The sequence below is a fragment of the Dasypus novemcinctus genome, chromosome 25 (genome assembly GCF_030445035.2).
Source record: "Dasypus novemcinctus isolate mDasNov1 chromosome 25, mDasNov1.1.hap2, whole genome shotgun sequence".
NCBI classification, from domain to species: Eukaryota; Metazoa; Chordata; class Mammalia; order Cingulata; family Dasypodidae; genus Dasypus; species Dasypus novemcinctus.
Genome location: NC_080697.1, coordinates 48,754,384 through 48,772,217, shown reverse-complemented (window position 1 = coordinate 48,772,217; position 17,834 = coordinate 48,754,384). Strand labels below are relative to the sequence as shown.

Below are 17,834 nucleotides of genomic sequence, written 5' to 3'. Positions count from 1 at the left end.
GCAGGGAAGCTATGAGAATTGTCCTCTGCCCTCAGAGTCTGCCTGGGTGTGCTATCTGCTACATGCACTGCTTCATCCCCAAATACTGTAGACAACACAAAGTTAATTAGCTCTCATTCTATTGCCTTAATTTCTCCAAAGAATTACTCTGTCACTGGCCTTCAATATTTTTAAAATTATATTTCACAATACAAAGGCAAAATACATTTTATAACTGGAACCATTTTATACACACACACAAATACAACTGAAAATCTTTCATTAAACATTACTAGTCCTTATTATGTGTGATGTACTTTGATATTTTCGATTCTAATTTATTTAAAAAGTTCCTGGTAGTGATCCAATAAATTGAATTCATGACCCATTAATGTGTTGCTACCCACAGTTCAAATCAGTGCTGTAAATCAGTCATATAAATATGAAATGTTTTAAAAAGTAAAATTAAATTAAAATCACTTGCTGAATTAAGAAAAGGCCAATTCAATGAACTGTATCTTTATTACACAAAATATTTTATTTCCCTTTCCCTTCCTTGTTTATTTGCATCCAAGACCGTTTACCTAGTGCCAAAATTTTACTTATTTAAAAGTTGTGGGTTTGATTCACTGTATACAGTGCTATATCAGAAGGAAAAGTTTTTGAAATGTGAAGTGAAAACTTTGTGTTGTTATTCAAATTTTATGTGTGTGTACATATGCATATATGCACATATATTAGCTCTTTGCATATCATGCTTCAGTTAAGATAATAAATGTCTTTTTTGGTAGGAACGGACGTCAAACTGAAGGGAGGCTGGGACTGCCAAGGGGTGCTACGTGTGAGCGCCCGAGTTCAGGTCATCTGGCTTGGGTTTAACACTTGGGAATGTGCTGCCATCGCTTTGCATCCATGTAAGCACCTGGTGAGCATGAGGGCATGTCATCAGAAATGCAAGGCGGGTGGCAAGGGAGGTGGGTACACTCCCCATGTGGAAGCGGATGGGACCCTTTCTCTGTCTGGTTGTGTCCCGAGTGGAGCAGGTCTCTGCAGGGACCATCTAGGCCTGGTGAGGCTACAATCTCTGGGAGGTGGCTGTGTATTTTTCCACTGGCCATCAGACAAACTCAGCATCCTTTAACCAAGCAGCTGGCGTCTTCTAATTGCTCACATTCCTGTTCCTTTGCAAAAGCTGCATTATTTCCTTTAGATCCTAAGTTTAAATCTACGGGGTTCTCAAACAAGCCTCAAAGCCAAAAAGTATTTTATTTTGCCATTAGTCCCATTTTAAAGGCTTGTTTTATTAGGAAGTAGAGTTTATAGCTACTTTTTCATTAGCGCCTGGAGGTTATGTGATTATTTTGTAATTTTAGGATTTAAAGTATGAAATAGAATTGTGTGAGATATTTTAAGTCTCATTTTGCTTTCTGTAAATTGAAACACCCAAATTTCAGTGCAGTTGGGGTACAGTCTAGAATAGTGGTTCTCAAAATCGGGGGCAGTCTCTGCTGACACTTTGGTTGGAAGAGAGGTGGTACTTCCAACATCTAGTGTATAGAGGGGAGGGATGCTGCTAAACCCAGGACGGCATCCCACAAAAAGGAATGGTCACATTCAAAACATCTGTAGTGCTGAGGTGGAGAAATCCTGGTCTAGAACCAACAGAACTAAAATCAACAAATGTCCTCCCCCTGAAGTATCTTCCAATAGTCTCCTTGATTCTTATGTTTCCCTTCAAAGGCTAACTCAGGTGTCATCTCTTCTGTGAAATCCACTGAATTCCACCAATTAAATGTATCAATTCCTTCTTCTACACTGGTAGAACGTTTCGCTTCCACCCCTTTGATGGCTTGTTCTTTGTAAGAGCCTCGAGTGCTGGGAACTGTGTCTTACTCATATTTATGAAGGATTGTACAAATGATGAATCTTGTCTAGTCCACTCTGTTCTAGTAGAGCAAGATGAAGATGCCACCATCATCCCCACTCTCACAATTTCGCACATATAAGCTCTCCTAAGACCTTCAGAGGAGAGTCCATCAAGGCACATTGTGGTCGTACCGATCCTCACCTTCTAGAACGCATGCTGCATTGACCAGCAGTTGTTCCAATAATGAGTGCCTGTGATTTTCCACGTTGGTTCTTTAATGTTTCATGTTCAAACACTGGAATGATTTATGCACCAAGGGCTGCCATCAAGATTTCTAATGGAAGTTCAACGGCAGAGCAATGTTCACGTGGTTTGGTAAATTATGTTTCTTTCCCTCTATGACGTAGCTTTGTTCTTAGCTCCTATTCCTGTCCTGCTCCTGCCTCCTACCTCCCCAATGTGCCAGGCACACACAGGCCTCCCTTCCTTGGCTCAAGCTGCATTGGTGGCCAGGAATGGCCTTCCCTCTTTCCTCCACCTCTGGAAATACTTCTCGTCCTCCTGAACCCATGCTTATGCCACCTTCTCCACAATCCTTCTCTGGTTCCTTAGTTTGCACTAAATTCTTTTCTTTTTTTGCTTATACAAGAATGTTTATCACAGGTTTATTTATAGTAGCCAAAAACTGGGAACAGCCCAGGTGGCCAACAACAGGTGAATGGACAAGCCAACAGTGGTATATTCAAATAATGAAATACTACTTCACAATATGGAGTAAATTACGGATCCTTGAAACAACAGGGAGGAGTCTTAAAAACATTATCCTGCGTGAAAGAAGCCTTACTCAGAAGAGTACATACTTCGAGTAGGATTTACGTTTGGATCCATTTTCAGAAAACATGGTTAGTACCTTTTTAACAGCACAGAATTTATTTTCTCTTGTATATATGGTCATATTTATTATTTTAATTTCTGCACTCCACTGAGCTGGCTGTCAGACAGCTTGCAGGCCATTCATATGAGTATATCCCACAAAGGGGAAAGCGCTTGATATGTGTTTGAATGAATAAAGGCATGCACACATGGATGCATGAATGAACTGATAAATATTTACTGTTTGATGATGGGAATCAACCCAGGGAAAAGGTACTATCATTCATTTGGCACTGATCACATTTGGAAATTGTACAGGTTAAAAACTGATATTTAGTAGAAGAGTTAGGGAATGTATTTTGTAAATTTAGATTTTAAAAATCTGTATTTTAAAATTTCGCTTTCAAGAAATAAAATTTTAAATGAAATGGTTAAAATATATTTTTTGTTTTATAAAATAAAAAATAGTTTCTTGATTACTTGACTTAATCTTCCCTATATGTGGGATCTTCCATTGTTTTTTCTGCAGTGTGTAAAAGAAGAGTTTTTGATGTCATTAGTGGGAAGGAACGTTTTTCACCTGTGGTCTCAGAATCCCCACTGGGAAGTTCGGAAAAGATATTACTAAATATCCTCACACAACTTTGAGGCATAGGAGGAAAAGGGAGAGGACTTTGGAGGAAGGGAGGGGGAAGGCGGAGGACTTCAAGTTGCTAAGGATGCAAATAAATGAGCACAATGGAGATAAGAGTAATTACTATCTTCCCAGGCAGAACTGTTTCCACTATTTCTAGATATTTCTAGAAATTTGCCTAAGTAAATAATTACAGGTGTTTATAATGTTACAAAGTTACAGGTGTGGCCAGGGATATTTATAAAAGAACACAAAAGATAAATACCTAAAAAGGGGAGTTTTTGTGAAGTAAATTATGTGTCAATTACTCTGAGATATTTGTGCAATGAAATGCAATGTGCACATTAAACTGATGCTATCTAATGCTCTATTATAGAAAATATTTACACTATAAATGTGCCTGCCGTAAAGAAGGCTCTAGGTATTGGTGGGCATTATTTCATAATACAATATTTTAAAATTTCATAGCGTGTCCATTTTCTCAGTGATGTCCCTCACATATATTATGTGCATAATATTCTTTGATTGATTATTTAACCGGCCTTTTATTTTTTCATTTCACTTTGTAATTAACTCAGTGTAAAATCTGGGTCAATATAACAGTTTGCACAAATGTTAATAATTCACCATCTCTTTACAGCATATTTAAATATAACATTCAAGAGAATGAAAAAATGCCATTCTTAGAAATAACATCTTCTATTATGAGCCAATGTTACAAAAATTACTGATTAAGCAATTTAATTTTTTAAAAAGATTAATTTATTTCTTTCTCCTCTCCTCCTTGTTGTTTTTCATTTGATGTGTCTTTTTGTCTTCCTTGTTTCTTTAGGAGGCACTGGGAGCGGAACCGGGGAACTCTGATGTGGAAAGGCAGTGCCTAATCGCTTCAGCCATGTCCGCTCCCTGCTTTTGTTGTGTCTCTCATTGTGTTTTTCCTTCACATGTCTCTTGTTGTGTCATCTTGTGTTAGCTCACCGCGCCTGCCTGTCACGTCAGCTTGCTGCTTTCTTTAGGGGGCACTGGAACCTCTGCGCCCTGCTCTGTTGTGTCTCTTATTATGTTCTTTCTTCTTCTTGTGTCTGTTGTTGTGTCAGCTTGCGGTGCCTGCCTGTTGGACCAGCTTGCTGTCTTCTTTAGGAGGCACTGGGATTCAAACCAGTGACCTCCCATTTGGTAGGTGGGAGCCCAGTCACCTGAGCCACATTTGCTTCCCTAAGCAATTTAATTTTAGTGTGTCTAAAGGTCTTCCTTAAAAAATGACTTTTTTTTTCTGGAAAAAGTAGGCTTTTCTTTTTCTTTGTAGTCATTTTGAATATGCTTCATTAATCCACATTTATCACTGACGTTGAATTAATTTTATAGAAAGTTTCTTTGTCTTGCTATTTTCCCGAGTCATTTTCCTCACATGCAATTACTTTTCATACATTATATTATGTGAGATTCAGAGAAGGCATATGGTCTTAAAATATAATAGATGATAGTATGGGTGTAGGATATGTTACTCTCATTTTTAAAAGGATGACTTTACTAACTTACCTGTCACTAAAGAAAACCATAGGTTTTTCTCAACAATTGTCATTCATCTTTACTTGGAGCTTTTGGAGACTAAGGCAGTTAAAAAGAAAAAAAAAAAGATTGATAATGTGAATGAGGCCAGAAGCAAATGTTATTTTATTGCTTTATTACTTAAATCTATACTATGCTGTAAAATGTCTCACAGTATTTTGGAAATGATAATTACTCATTCTATTATAATAGCAGTAAGATCATTATAAAGTGTTTTTAATTTTAATTTGGCCCAGAATTATAGATCCATAAATTTGTCTCCAAAAAAAGAGTTGGGAGGTCATCAGAGGGGTCGCCCTTACACACACCTCAGCAGGGTCCCAGAGACAGCCAAAATAGATACAAGCCCAGGTATTGGTTCTTCTGAGGGCTACAGAGACCCACAGGTTCTATGGTCACGGCAGATGGAGTTCAGTGCCATGTCAGTTGGCCCTACTTTGGAGTTTGTGTTCCTGAGTGTGATGGAGCTGGACTCAGAGGTGATCTTTGTTCACAAGCCTCTCCTGTCACTTTTACCAGACCTGTGGTTGGTGCTGGGGTTTAGTGTATACTTAGGGGACCTGAATCTCTAGACTGTCCATGTGATAGCCAGGCCCTGGGCCTCAACAGACCTGCAACTCCTACCCTCTGGTTTAATGAACTTACTCCAGCCAGCTAACAGGGAGGTGAAGAAGGTCAACCACCACACCAGGGAGCCTAAAGCCTACAACTGCAAGCAGGAGAATTGCATCCCTCATCCATGTGGACTCTAAGCCCCCTCTTGATATAGAGGTGGAGTGGACATACGCATCCCAGGGCCCACAGGATGCAGGAATAGAGTATGGATTAGAGTGGACTTACTGATATCCTACTATGGAACTATTGTGATTAGTAATGCAAGAAATTGTAGCATTAATGTAGAGAAAGTGGTCACAGTAGCTGCTGAGGGTAGGGAGAGGGAAGAAGAGATATGATGTGGGGACATTTTCAGGACTTGGAGTTGTCCTGGGTGGTACTGCAGGGACAATTGCTGGACATTGTAAGTCCTGCCATGGCCCATTGGGCGGACTGGGTGAGAGTGTAAACTACAGTGTAAACCACTATCCATGTGGTGCAGCAGTGCTCCAAAATGTATTCACCAAATGCAATGAATGTGCCACGATGATGAAGAGGTTGTTGATGTGGGAGGAGTGGTGGGGGCTATATGGAGACCTCATATATTTTTTAAATGTAACATTAAAAATAAAAATAATAAAATAAAAAAAAACAAAAAACCTTTAAAAATCATCTACTATAACCCCCTAAATTTAAAGGTAAGGAAAGTGGAAAACTCAATTTGGAAAAATAAATGTCTACAATTAAGGTATTTTCTCCTGAGTAGTTGTTATAATAGTACTGGAAATGTAACTCAGAGTTTTTCTCTCCCTTCCCTTGTCTTGTCTTCCCTTCCCTTGCCTTGCTTTGCCTTCCCTTCTCTACCCTTCCCTTCCCTTCCTAAATTCTGAGACTTTCCTGTTGATTTGCCTTTCATACATTTTTATAACAGTGTTCTCAACCATAGGTGCACATTAGAAGTACGTAGAGAACTCTGAAAATAACAATGCCCAAACTAAGAATGTTTAGGCATTGGTACCAGGCATCTGCATTTTAAAAATATATTCCAAGTGATGCTCACAAATGCAGAGGCAAAGTTGAGGTTGAATGTTTCAATGAATGGATTAAAAAAGATCACTGGAGCCAGAATGTTAGTCTTCTTGCCTGGGCTCCCTTCTCAACTGCAGTCCCACAAGACCAGTGTATTAGTATTTGGATATTTCACCATCTCCTTACCCACAAGATAGCTAAATGTGGACTTTCCCCTTCCTACCACCCCTTCCATTCCACTGACTCCAACTCACCACCACTTCAAATGGGAAAACTAGGAGCAAGTTTGAGGGCTCCTTATAACCAAATAGTCACCAAATCCTCTTGTTTCTCTTGTTTTAGAGCCTCTAAAATCTTACTGTTGCTCTTTATTCTTATCATTTCCAAACCCGGTCAAAGTCTCACCACCTCGTGGCCAGAGTCTGGAAATAGTGTACAAAGAATTTTGCTTCCTATGATCCACCCTGCACGATGTCATCAGTATAAAGGCTTAAACTCCTTCAACATTCTATCAACACCCTTAGACACTTTATGTGACTATGGGACAAATCTAAACTCCTAATTTGGGAGTCCAAGGTAAGACTTTGGGCAAATCCTCTGGTTCCAGAGTTATTCTTATCTTACTTAAGTTACATGACTGCTGCTTCAGTCCTCAACATTCTCTCCATGGTGCCTTCAAGATTTTGTGTCATTTTTCTTAACATACAAGGTCCTCTCCTCAAACCTTAGCCTCTCAAATGTGACTTGTCCTTCAAGAGCAGCTCAAATCTATCTCATTCATGAATTCTTTCCTGACATTCCCAGGAAGTCACTCACACTGTCTACACTCATGGAAGCCAGATGCGTCTTTTCACCCCAGCAGTGTTCACTAGAAAAGTTGCATGTACTCAGTAATGATTGAATATTTAATTGGCTGCTTAAAATAGAAATAAAACCAACCAAACAAAACAAAACCTGTGTTTTTTATCTATAAGAGGAGAAAATTGGGCTTAATAATTTTTCACATGACTTATTATAGGCTGTAGAATTAATTACTATCTAGTTGAACTCATATTAATCATATCAATTCATGAAGTAGAGATGAGTTTAAAGAAAAACAACAACTTAGGGACTTGAGGTAAGTTGTGAAAGGTTACAAAACTTGTAATGCAAATGTCAGGATTCAAGCCCAGGCATTCTAGCCTCTTTCACACAGCAAAATTCTAACATGTGGAAAATTCTAGTTGTATATAGGTTGTTATAATTTATATGTACTTAAATTTGTTCTAAATTTAATGTCAAATAAAATAAATTGATTTAATTTAAATGATGTATTCTACTTTAAACATTCATTTAAATAATATACTATTTCCACCAACTATAAAGAAATATTTTAATTGTAAATAAATATTTATTTCCACTAGTAGTTGCTTTTACATTTGCTTGTGTTTTGCCAGATCTTTACCACGTAAAGATATTTGTGGAGAAGATGGTGATGAACTAACAGGCAGAGATCAGTACTCTCAGAAAAACAACAGAGGAAGAGCCAAAAGCTGTCTGAGGGGCCTGCTTTGGGGTCAGCAGACCAGGACAGTGCTATACAATGCCCAGGAGCATGAGGGACAGGGAGTCAAAGAAGCTGAAGCAGCAACATGAGTTACCAAGCCCCTGTGGTGGCCAGGAAGGACTCCCCTCCCCCACCCCCAAGATATTAAGCTGGGGTAAAATCCCTGGCTCACTGCAGCTGACTAAGAGGGCACCAGACATCTTTCTTCCTGTCAGCTATTTCAAAGAAAAAGGAAGGGGGGCTTGGGAGGCTTTTCTTCCATGAATTTGGCCAGCAGAGCCTGCTTTGAATCTCCACTTGAGAGATTCAACACAGAAACTAGGAAAGCCCAGACCACCTCCCTGGGAAGGTGTACTGATGAGTGCCAGCTGCTGGCTGTTCTGGAAATTGCATTGACAAAAACTGTTGATGGTACCCTGTGTATCCTACCATTGGTAGAAAATCTGTACCCCAAAGGTGAGTCTCTGGCCTGATTTTGATAACTTAAGCCAGGTAATTTTAAAGACTTAGAAGAAGTTGAACCAAATATCAAAAAAGGGAAGCGGACTTGGCCCAGTGGTTAGGGCATCCACCTACCACATAGGAGGTCCAGGGTTCAAACCCCAGGTCTCCTTGACCCATGTGGAGCTGGCTCATGCACAGTGCTGATGCGTGCAAGGAGTGCTGTGCCACACAGGGGTGTTCCCTGTGTAGGGGAGCCCCACGTGCATGGAGTGTGCCCTGTAAGGAGAACCACCCAGTGCGAAAGAAAGTACAGCCTGTCCAGAAATGGCGCTGCACAAACGGAGAGCTGACACCACAAGATGATGCAACAAAAAGAAACACAGATTTCCGGTGCTACTGATAAGGATAGAAGTGGTCACAGAAGAACACACAGCAAATGGACACAGAGAGCAAACACCTGGGGGGGGGGGGGAAGGGGAGAGAAATAAAAAATCTTGGAAAAAAAAAACTGGAAAAACAACAACAACAATAGGCAAGAGAAAGAAATTGGCAATCATAGTAAATTCACCAATTCAGATGCCTAGACATCAGAAAAAATTACAAACCATACTAGGAAACAGGAAGAGATGGCCCACCCAAAGGAACTAACCAAATATATTGAAGAGATACAGGATTTAAGATAATTAATCAGTGATAATCACACAACTCTCCTAAATCACTTAAAATATTTTAAAGAAAATATGACTATAGAAATAAAGGATATTAAGAAGGTACTAGGTGAGCATAAAGAATAATTTGAAAGTCTTCAAAGAAAAGTAACAGATTATGGGAATGAAATACACAATGGATGAAAGTAAAAAAATACATTGGAGGCACATAAGAGCAGATCTGAATTGCATTAAGACAGAATTAGTGATTTCAAAGAGAGAACATCTGAACTAGAAAAGACAGTAGAACAGAAAAAGAAGACAATGGAAAAAAAGAGCAGTTCAGGGAATTGAATGACAACATAAAATCTAAATGCACAACATTTGCATTATCAGTGTCTGAGAAGGAGAAGAGAATGGAAAAGGGGCAGAAAGAATATTTGAGGGAATAATGACCTGAAACTTCCCAGCCTTTATGAAAGACATAAATATCAATATCCAAGAAGGACAACACAATGCAAACAGAATAAATCCAAATAGACCTACCTCAAGACACCTACAATTTGGAAATACAAATATCAGAGATAAAGAGAGGATTCTGAAAGCAGCAAGAGAAAAGCAAAGAATCATAGACAAAAGAAAACTGATAAGATTAAGCATCAACCTCTCATCAGGAACCATGGAGGCAAGAAGAAATTGGTTTGATGTAGTTAAGGTACTGAAAGAGAAAAACAGCAGCCAAGAATTCTGTATCCAGCAAAACTGTCCTTAAAAAATGAGGGTCAGATCAAAGTCTTCACAGACAAACAAAAACTGATAGAATATGTTATTGAAGATCAGAATTACAAGAGATAGTAAAGGGAGTGCTGTAGCGTGAAAGAAAAAAAAAAAAACCCAAAAAACAAAGCCTAGAGACTTGGAGAAGTGTTTAGAAATGAAGATTATTAGGAATGGTAAACTAAAGACAATAGAACAATATGACATCAGAGAGCCAAAGAGCAAAATGGATGAAGTAAGTAATGCCTTTACAGTAAGAATATTGAATATTAATAGATTGAACTCCCCAAACAAAAGACACAGACTGATTGCATGGATTAAAAAAATATAAGCCACCTATATGTTGTCTAAAGAGACCCACCTCAGATGTAAGGATGTAACCTGGTTAAAAGTGAAAGGGTGGAAAAGTGTATTTGTATTAGTCAGCCAGAGGGGAGCTGATTGAAAATACCAGAACTCTGTTGACTTTTATAAAGGTTATATATATCTATATATATATCTATATATAGATATATATATATTTGGGGTAAAAGCTTACAGTTACCAGGCCCTAAAGAGTCCAACTCAAGGTACTTTCTCACCCTCTAGGTACTTTCTCACCAAAAGTCTGTTACCATGTGTTAGTGCAAGATGGTGGGTGATGTCTGCAAAGGTTCAGTATTCCTTCATCCTCTGAAGGCTCATGGTACCAGCTTCTTCTGATCTCAGCTGTAGACTTGGCATAAGGAGCACCACTCTCCCTGGGGGTCATTTCTTTCTGGACTCAGCTGCTCTGTTTTTCCACAAGGTCAGTTGTAGATTACAGGCTCACCTCTCTTCCTGGCTGTGTCTATGAAGCACTCTGTCTTCCTGTGTATCTGCTTCTGTGTTCTCCTTCTCCATGTATTTACTTCTTTGTTATTGATTAAGCATCTGTTTATTAGCCCACACCTGTAGCCTAGCTGTAAGCAAGGACTCAAATAGAGTTGCCCAAATAAAGTCAAAGAAAAGTCCTAATCTTGATTTAATAACGTAAAAGTAAAACCTCTGAGTCTAATACAATCTAAAACACCCAGAAGAACAAACTAGTTTACAAACACAATCAAATATCTGTTTTTGGAATTCATAAACAATACAAAACTGCCACAATATTCCATACAAATAGTAACCAAAAAAGAGCTGAAGTAGCAGTACAAATATCAGACAAAATAGATTTCAAATGCAAAACTGTTATAAGGGATGAAGAAAGTCATTACTTATTCACAAAAGGGGCAATTCACCACAAAGTAATAACTATACTAAATATTTATGCACCTAACCTGAGTGTGCCAAGGTACACCAGGTACACGCTGGCAAAACTGAAGGGAGAAACAGATGTCCTACCATAAGAATTGGGAACTTCAATATACTACTCTCAGTATTGGATAGAAGATCTGGACAGAGGATAAATAAACAGAATTTGAATAATATGATGGATGAACTAGACATAACGGACATCTACAGAGCATTGCACCCCAAATCAGCAGGATATAGTTTCTTTTCAAGTGCTCATGGTCCTTCTCTAAGATAGGGACTTGTCACAAGACAAGTGTCAATAAATTTAAAAAGATGGAAATTATACAAAACACTTTCTCTGATCACAACAGAATGAGCTGGAAATTAATAATGGATGGAAAAAGGGAAAATTCATAAATATTCAGAGATGAAACAACACACTCTTAAATAATCAGTTGGTGAAAGAATAAACTGCAAGAGAATTCAGCAAATATCTTGAGATTAATGAAAATGAGAGCACAACATATCGAAACCTATGGGATATTGCAAAGGCAGTGCTGAGAAGGACATTTATAGCCCTCAATACTTATACTAAAAAAGAAGAAAGAGCTGCATTTGAAGATCTAAGTGCACCCCTGAAGTAACTAGAAAAAGAACAGCAAACTAACCCCAAATCAAACCAAAGAAAAGAAATAGTAAAGATCAGAGCAGAAATAAATGAAATTGAAAACAAAAAAACAATAGACTCAACAAAACCAAAAGTTGGTTCTTTGAGAAGATTAACAAAATTGACAAACTTTTAATTAGACTGACAAAGGAAAAAGAAAGAAGACACAAATATATAAAATCAGAAACAAGAGGGGGTATATTGTCACTGACCCTGCAGAGAGAAGAAAGATCATAAGAGAATACTATGAACAACTGTATGCCAAAAAATTAGATAATGTAGAGGAAATGGACTAATTCCTAGAAGTACAAAAACCACCTACACTGACCCTAGAAGAAATAGAAGACCTCCACAAACCAATCACAAGTGAAGAGATTCAAACATTCATCAAAAACCTCCTGAAGATGAAAAGTCCGGGACCAGATGGCTTCCAGGTAAATTCTACCAACCATTCAAAAACAATCTAATACTGACCTTGCTCAAGCACTTCCAAAAAATTGAACAGGAAAGAATGGTACCTAACTCATTCTATGAAGCCAACATCACCCCAATACCAAAACCAGATACAGATACTACAAAAAAAAATTACAGACTAATATCTCTTATGAATACAGACACAAAAATCCTCAAAAAAAAAAAAAATACTTGCAAACAGAATCCAAAAACACTAAAAGAATTATACACCATGAACAAGTACGTTTTATCCCAGGTAAGCAAGAGTGGTTCAACATAAGAAAATGAATTAGTGTAATAAACCACATTGATAAATTGAAGAAGAAAAATCACTTGATACTCTTGATTGATGCAGAAAGGCATTTGACAAAATACAGCACACTTTCTTGATAAAAAACACTCCAAAAGACAGGAATAGAAGGAAGCTTTCTCAATATAGTAAAGTGCATATATGAAATATCTACAACAAGCATTGTGCTCAATGGTGAAAGACTGAAAGCTTTCATGCTGAGATCAGGAACAAGACAAGGATGCCCATGTCATCAGTGTTATTGAATATTGTGCTAAGGTAGCTAGAGCAATTAGGTTAGATTAGGAAAAAAAGACAACAAAATAGGAAAGGAAAAAGTAAAACTTTCACTGTTCACTGATGATATGATCCTATATCCAGAATCTGCTGAAAAATCCCAACAAAGCTATTAGAACTAATAGATGAGTTCAGCAAAGTGGCAGGATACAAGATTAATACACAAAATTCAATAGCTTTTCTATATATTACTGATGTGCAATCTAAGGAGGAAATCAGAAAAGAAGAATTCCATTTATAACAGTAACTAAAACAATCAAATATTTAGGAACAAACTTAACCAAGAACATAAAGGACTTGTATCAGAAAACTACAAAACATTACTAAAAGAAACTGAAGAAGACTTAAATAAATGGAAGGACATTCCATGTTGATGAATTGGAACACTAAATGTCTTTAAGATGTCATTTCTACCCAAACTGATCCACAGATTCAACACAATTCCAATAAAAATACCAACAGCCTTTTTTTGCATAAGTGGAAAAACGAATTATCAAATTTCTTTGGAAGGGTAAGGGCCCCTGAACAGCCAAAAAATTCTTAAAAAAGAAGAATGAAGTTGGAGGTCTCTCACTTCCATACTTTAAAGCATATTACTTAGCTATAGTGGTAAAAACAGCATGGTTGTGGCATAAAGACTGACCAATGGAACTGAATCGAGAACTCAGAGATAGACCCTCACATCTACAGTCAAGTGATTTTTGACAAGGCTGTCAAACCCTACCACCTGGGCCAGAAGAGTCTATACAACAAATGGTGCTGGGAGAATTGGACAATCATATCCAAAAGAAATAAAGAGGACAAGTATCTCACACCTTATACAAAAATTACTCAAAATGAATCAAGGGCCTAAAAAGAAAAGTGACAACCATAAAGCTCCTAGAAGAAAATGTAGGAAAACATCCTCAAGATTTTGTGGTAGGCAGTAGATTCTTAAACCTTACACCTGAAGCATGAGTAACAACAAAAAAAATAGAAAATTGGGACCTCCTCAAAATTAAACACTTTTGTACCTCAAAAGACTTTGTCAAAGAGTGACAAGACGCTGACTCAGTGAAATAAAATATTTGTAATTACATATCCAATAAGGCTTTAATATTCATGGCATACAAAGAGACCATACAACTGAACAATAAGAAGACAAGTTACCTGATTAAAAAATGGGCAAAAGACTTGAAAAGACAATTGTTCAAAGAAGAAATACAAATGGTGAAGAAACACATGAAAAAATGTTCAGTATCACCAGCGATTAGGGAAATACAAATCAAAACTACAAGGAAATATCATTTCACATGTGCCATTAAAAACTCAGAAAACTGTAAATGTTGAAGAGGATGTGGAGAGACAGGAATGCTTATTCACTGTTGGTGGGGAATGTAGAATGGTACAGCCACCTTGGAGGACTGTTTGGCAGTTCCTAAGGAAGGTGAATATAGACTTGCCATGTGACCTGGCAATACCATTATTAGGTATATACCCAGAAGAACTGAGAGCAGAGATACCAATAGGTACCTGCACTCCAAGGTTCACAGTGGCATTATTCACGATTGCCAAAAGTTGGAAACATCCCAGGTGTCCATCAACTGATAATGGATTAACAAACTGTGGTGTATACACAATATTATGCAGCAGTAAGAAGAAATGAAGTCGTGAAGCACATGACAACATGGATGAACCTGGAGGATATTATAATGAGTGAAGCAAGCTGGACATAAAAGGACAAATACTGTATGATTGTGCTTTTAGGAACTAAATATATTGTATAAACTCATGGCATTAATAATTAGAATATAGGTTACCAGAAAATAGAAAGAGGGTAGAGAATGGAAAGCTGAGTGTTAATCTATGCAGAACTGGTAAAAAGGTTCTTTGTAAATACTTGGAAATGAATGGAAATGGTGAAAGCATATCATGGTGTTTTTAACTAGCAGTACTATTGTATGAGTATGACAGTGGTTGAAAGGGGAAGTCTAAGGTCATGAATATTACTAGAAGGAAAGCTAAAAATTGTAACTTGCGACTATATAAGATAGTACAACCTCATGTGAAAACACGAATATGGGTGTTATTGTATAATATAAATAAAATGCTAGAGAGAAGGAAAAAGAATAGCAGCTACGTACTTTAAGAGAAGCACAAAAAGATTGAAAGGTGATGAGTTTTGTTTGTTTTTTTGTTCATTGTCATTATTATTTGAATAATCAAAGTGCTCTAAGAATGACTGGATGAATGCACAATTATGTGATTATCCTGAATACCATTTTTTGTATACTTTGGATGGATTGTTGCTTTCTTAATATGTATCAATAAAATCATTTTGTTAAGAAAAAAAATATTTGTAATGTTGAATTGTAAGCATTTCAGTTTAGTAGAGTGTTGAAGTTACAACCAGAAGCCCTGCTCCTTGTGAAATAGGACTTCTCTCCTTGGGGTTCAGTTTTTTTATGTAAAGGAGGGTATGGGGCTTGGAGATTTCTAAGACCAATTCCAGCTTTGAAACTCTGTTAAGGACAGTGACAGTAATCCAATGTCAGGGTAAATGAGACACAGTTTTCATCTAGTGGGATTTCACAATTTGGTGATTGGGAGAATGTTCTTAGAATTTGTTAGTTCTCAGACTAAAAAAAGTGGACATATTATGTAGGCATTAAATGCACTTGCTTTGCAAAAAGCTGTGAGGTTTTCAGTTTTTTCGTTGTTCATGTCCCCTGAAAGGATATGTTTCTACAAGATCAGTTATTATCAATAGTAAACAATAACCTTGTTTAGGCCAAACAGCTAGTCGAGGATATCAATAACTTCATTTAGGCAAGAATTTTTGAAAATGAGTATGAAAAAGGAATTCCAAGCTATAAAGCGTCTATCCTTATTTACCAAACTGGGATAAAATACGGTAAATCTATACTTTTGCAGAAGAAAGGTTTATCCTGCAGTTTTACGAACAATTGATACCAGCAATATTGATCATCCATAGTAACATGGCGTCGAGAAGGTCTAAGCTGCAAATGGAGCCAGCAGAGGCCTTGTCCCCAAGTGTAGGGACATCCAGCATGTCGTGTTAAATGAGAAACGTGCCTTACCTCTCAGTGAGCCCTCAGTTAATGCTAACTGGCCTCAGTGCTCACCCAAGAGATGCTTTCAAGTGGGTGAACGTTTCAAACGTACGAAATGCAAGTATGCTACTTCCAAAGTGTCAATGAAACAAAGTTAAGTCAATATATTCATTTGGAAGCCTCTGTTAGACACATCTCTAATAATGAATATTGGCTATGATAAAGAGTTTTACCAGAGTGAAACAAAAAATGCATAACTATTCAAATGAGATAGCTATTACTGCTTTCTAATAAGAAATACGAATAATTTTATTTGGACGTTACCAAGTGAAGAAAGACTTGTTTAGAACGCAAGGGAGAAATAAATTTAGAACTCAGTTCTTTTAGAACTGCAACTGTTTTCATTATTTTGAATTTAAAAGGAAAATTTTTTGTTTTAATTTTTTTTAAAAGAAATCACAGATTTATACAAATTGGACTCCTGCAATTTTCAATGTAACTCTTTAAGTCAATCAAATGAGCAACAGATTCAATGGCTAAAGGTATGAAATAAATTAAGAAAAATTTAAATTTAAATATAAATCTGACTTATGATGCATAACACAGCCGTAAGAGTTCCAACAGAGTAAGGGTATCAGCAACTTGAGAAAGGAGATCTAAAATACTTTAGGCTAGAGAATAACCATGTCAGATGGAAGGGAAAGAACCTTGACTTGCTGATAGGGTTTCTTTTTGACAGTTACAGTTTGACGTTGACTTTATTCAATGTTTCACATTTTGAATGGAAGCATTTGCCCTGTTTTATGTAAGCAGAACTGCAGGTCAAATGACTAATGGCCAAATATGGCACTGACTTTATTGTGTCTATGGCAGCATAAAAATAAAATTTCCATAAGATTTTAACTAGCACTAGAGTACATATAATATGACAGTAATTCAGTGCTCCCTAGGAAGAAAATGCATAATTTGTACTCAGCAACTAAACCACAATGTATGCTAGGCTTGCAAGGAGAAATCAGCTGTTTGATGCCAAGTAATGGAATTATATGTAAAAGAAATGCAAATAAGAGACTTCTGCTTCCTTAAACTTGCTTAGAGTAAGTTTTAGACATGAAGGAGAGAAAAAGAGCTGAGTCATGGCACATTTGTACACATTTATCATTTGTATTAATAATTGCCTCCTGAAGCCCTTGATGATTGGAAGCAATACTTTTCTCCCACCTCTAGCCTTGATAATATTTATCAACTACTATCACAATAACAAAAACAAAGAAAAAACAACCTTTACCATATTTATTTGGCTCTCATTAGGATGCTCTCTAAAGTCAAGCATGTGCTTAAAACATTTTTTTGGAAAGGTTCACCAATGCCTGGCTTTGCAGACTGCCACTCAAACCTGGAGCATGTCTGGTGACATCTAATCTTTCCAATAATCAAGGCTGTTATCTGTACTCTACCTAGTTCCTCCTCTGCTGGCCCTGGAAAACTGATGCCCGGCTGGGCCAGATCTCCGCCCTCTTCCTCTGTAAAGACAGAAACAAAGTGATTCTTTAATAGCGTTCAGGTATAGATTGCAGTCATCCAAAGTGCATCTTCATAACTCTTTACACTTTCAAACAGAGAAACACTTTCATAGTTCTTCAAATGTCACTGCTCAGAGCCTGACATTTTGTGCCGAAAGATTGTCATTTTTAGTGCAAAGCAGCCTTGTAATTGCAGGCCCACATTTCTACCATTTTGGTACCAAGGTAATGAATGAGGCAGTGAATCCAAATTATTCTTAGTTTCGTGCCTGATTTAACGTCAGATGTATTAGATTTTGTCTGCATTAGAACGAAATGCTGTATAATCTGCCCCACTGT

The 17,834-nt window shown here is 37.3% G+C and overlaps 1 protein-coding gene across 6 annotated transcripts in view; it reads right to left on the bottom strand.

The window, feature by feature from the left end:
• Positions 1–17,834, bottom strand: part of DLGAP2 (DLG associated protein 2) — a 1,108,217-nt gene that overhangs the window by 226,375 nt on the left and 864,008 nt on the right. For all 6 annotated transcript variants that reach the window (XM_058287984.2, XM_071211854.1, XM_058287983.2 and 3 more), the window contains one exon: positions 17,430–17,495. In XM_058287984.2, the coding sequence (XP_058143967.1) occupies positions 17,430–17,495 (66 nt within the window). The remainder of the gene's footprint in view (positions 1–17,429; positions 17,496–17,834) is intronic.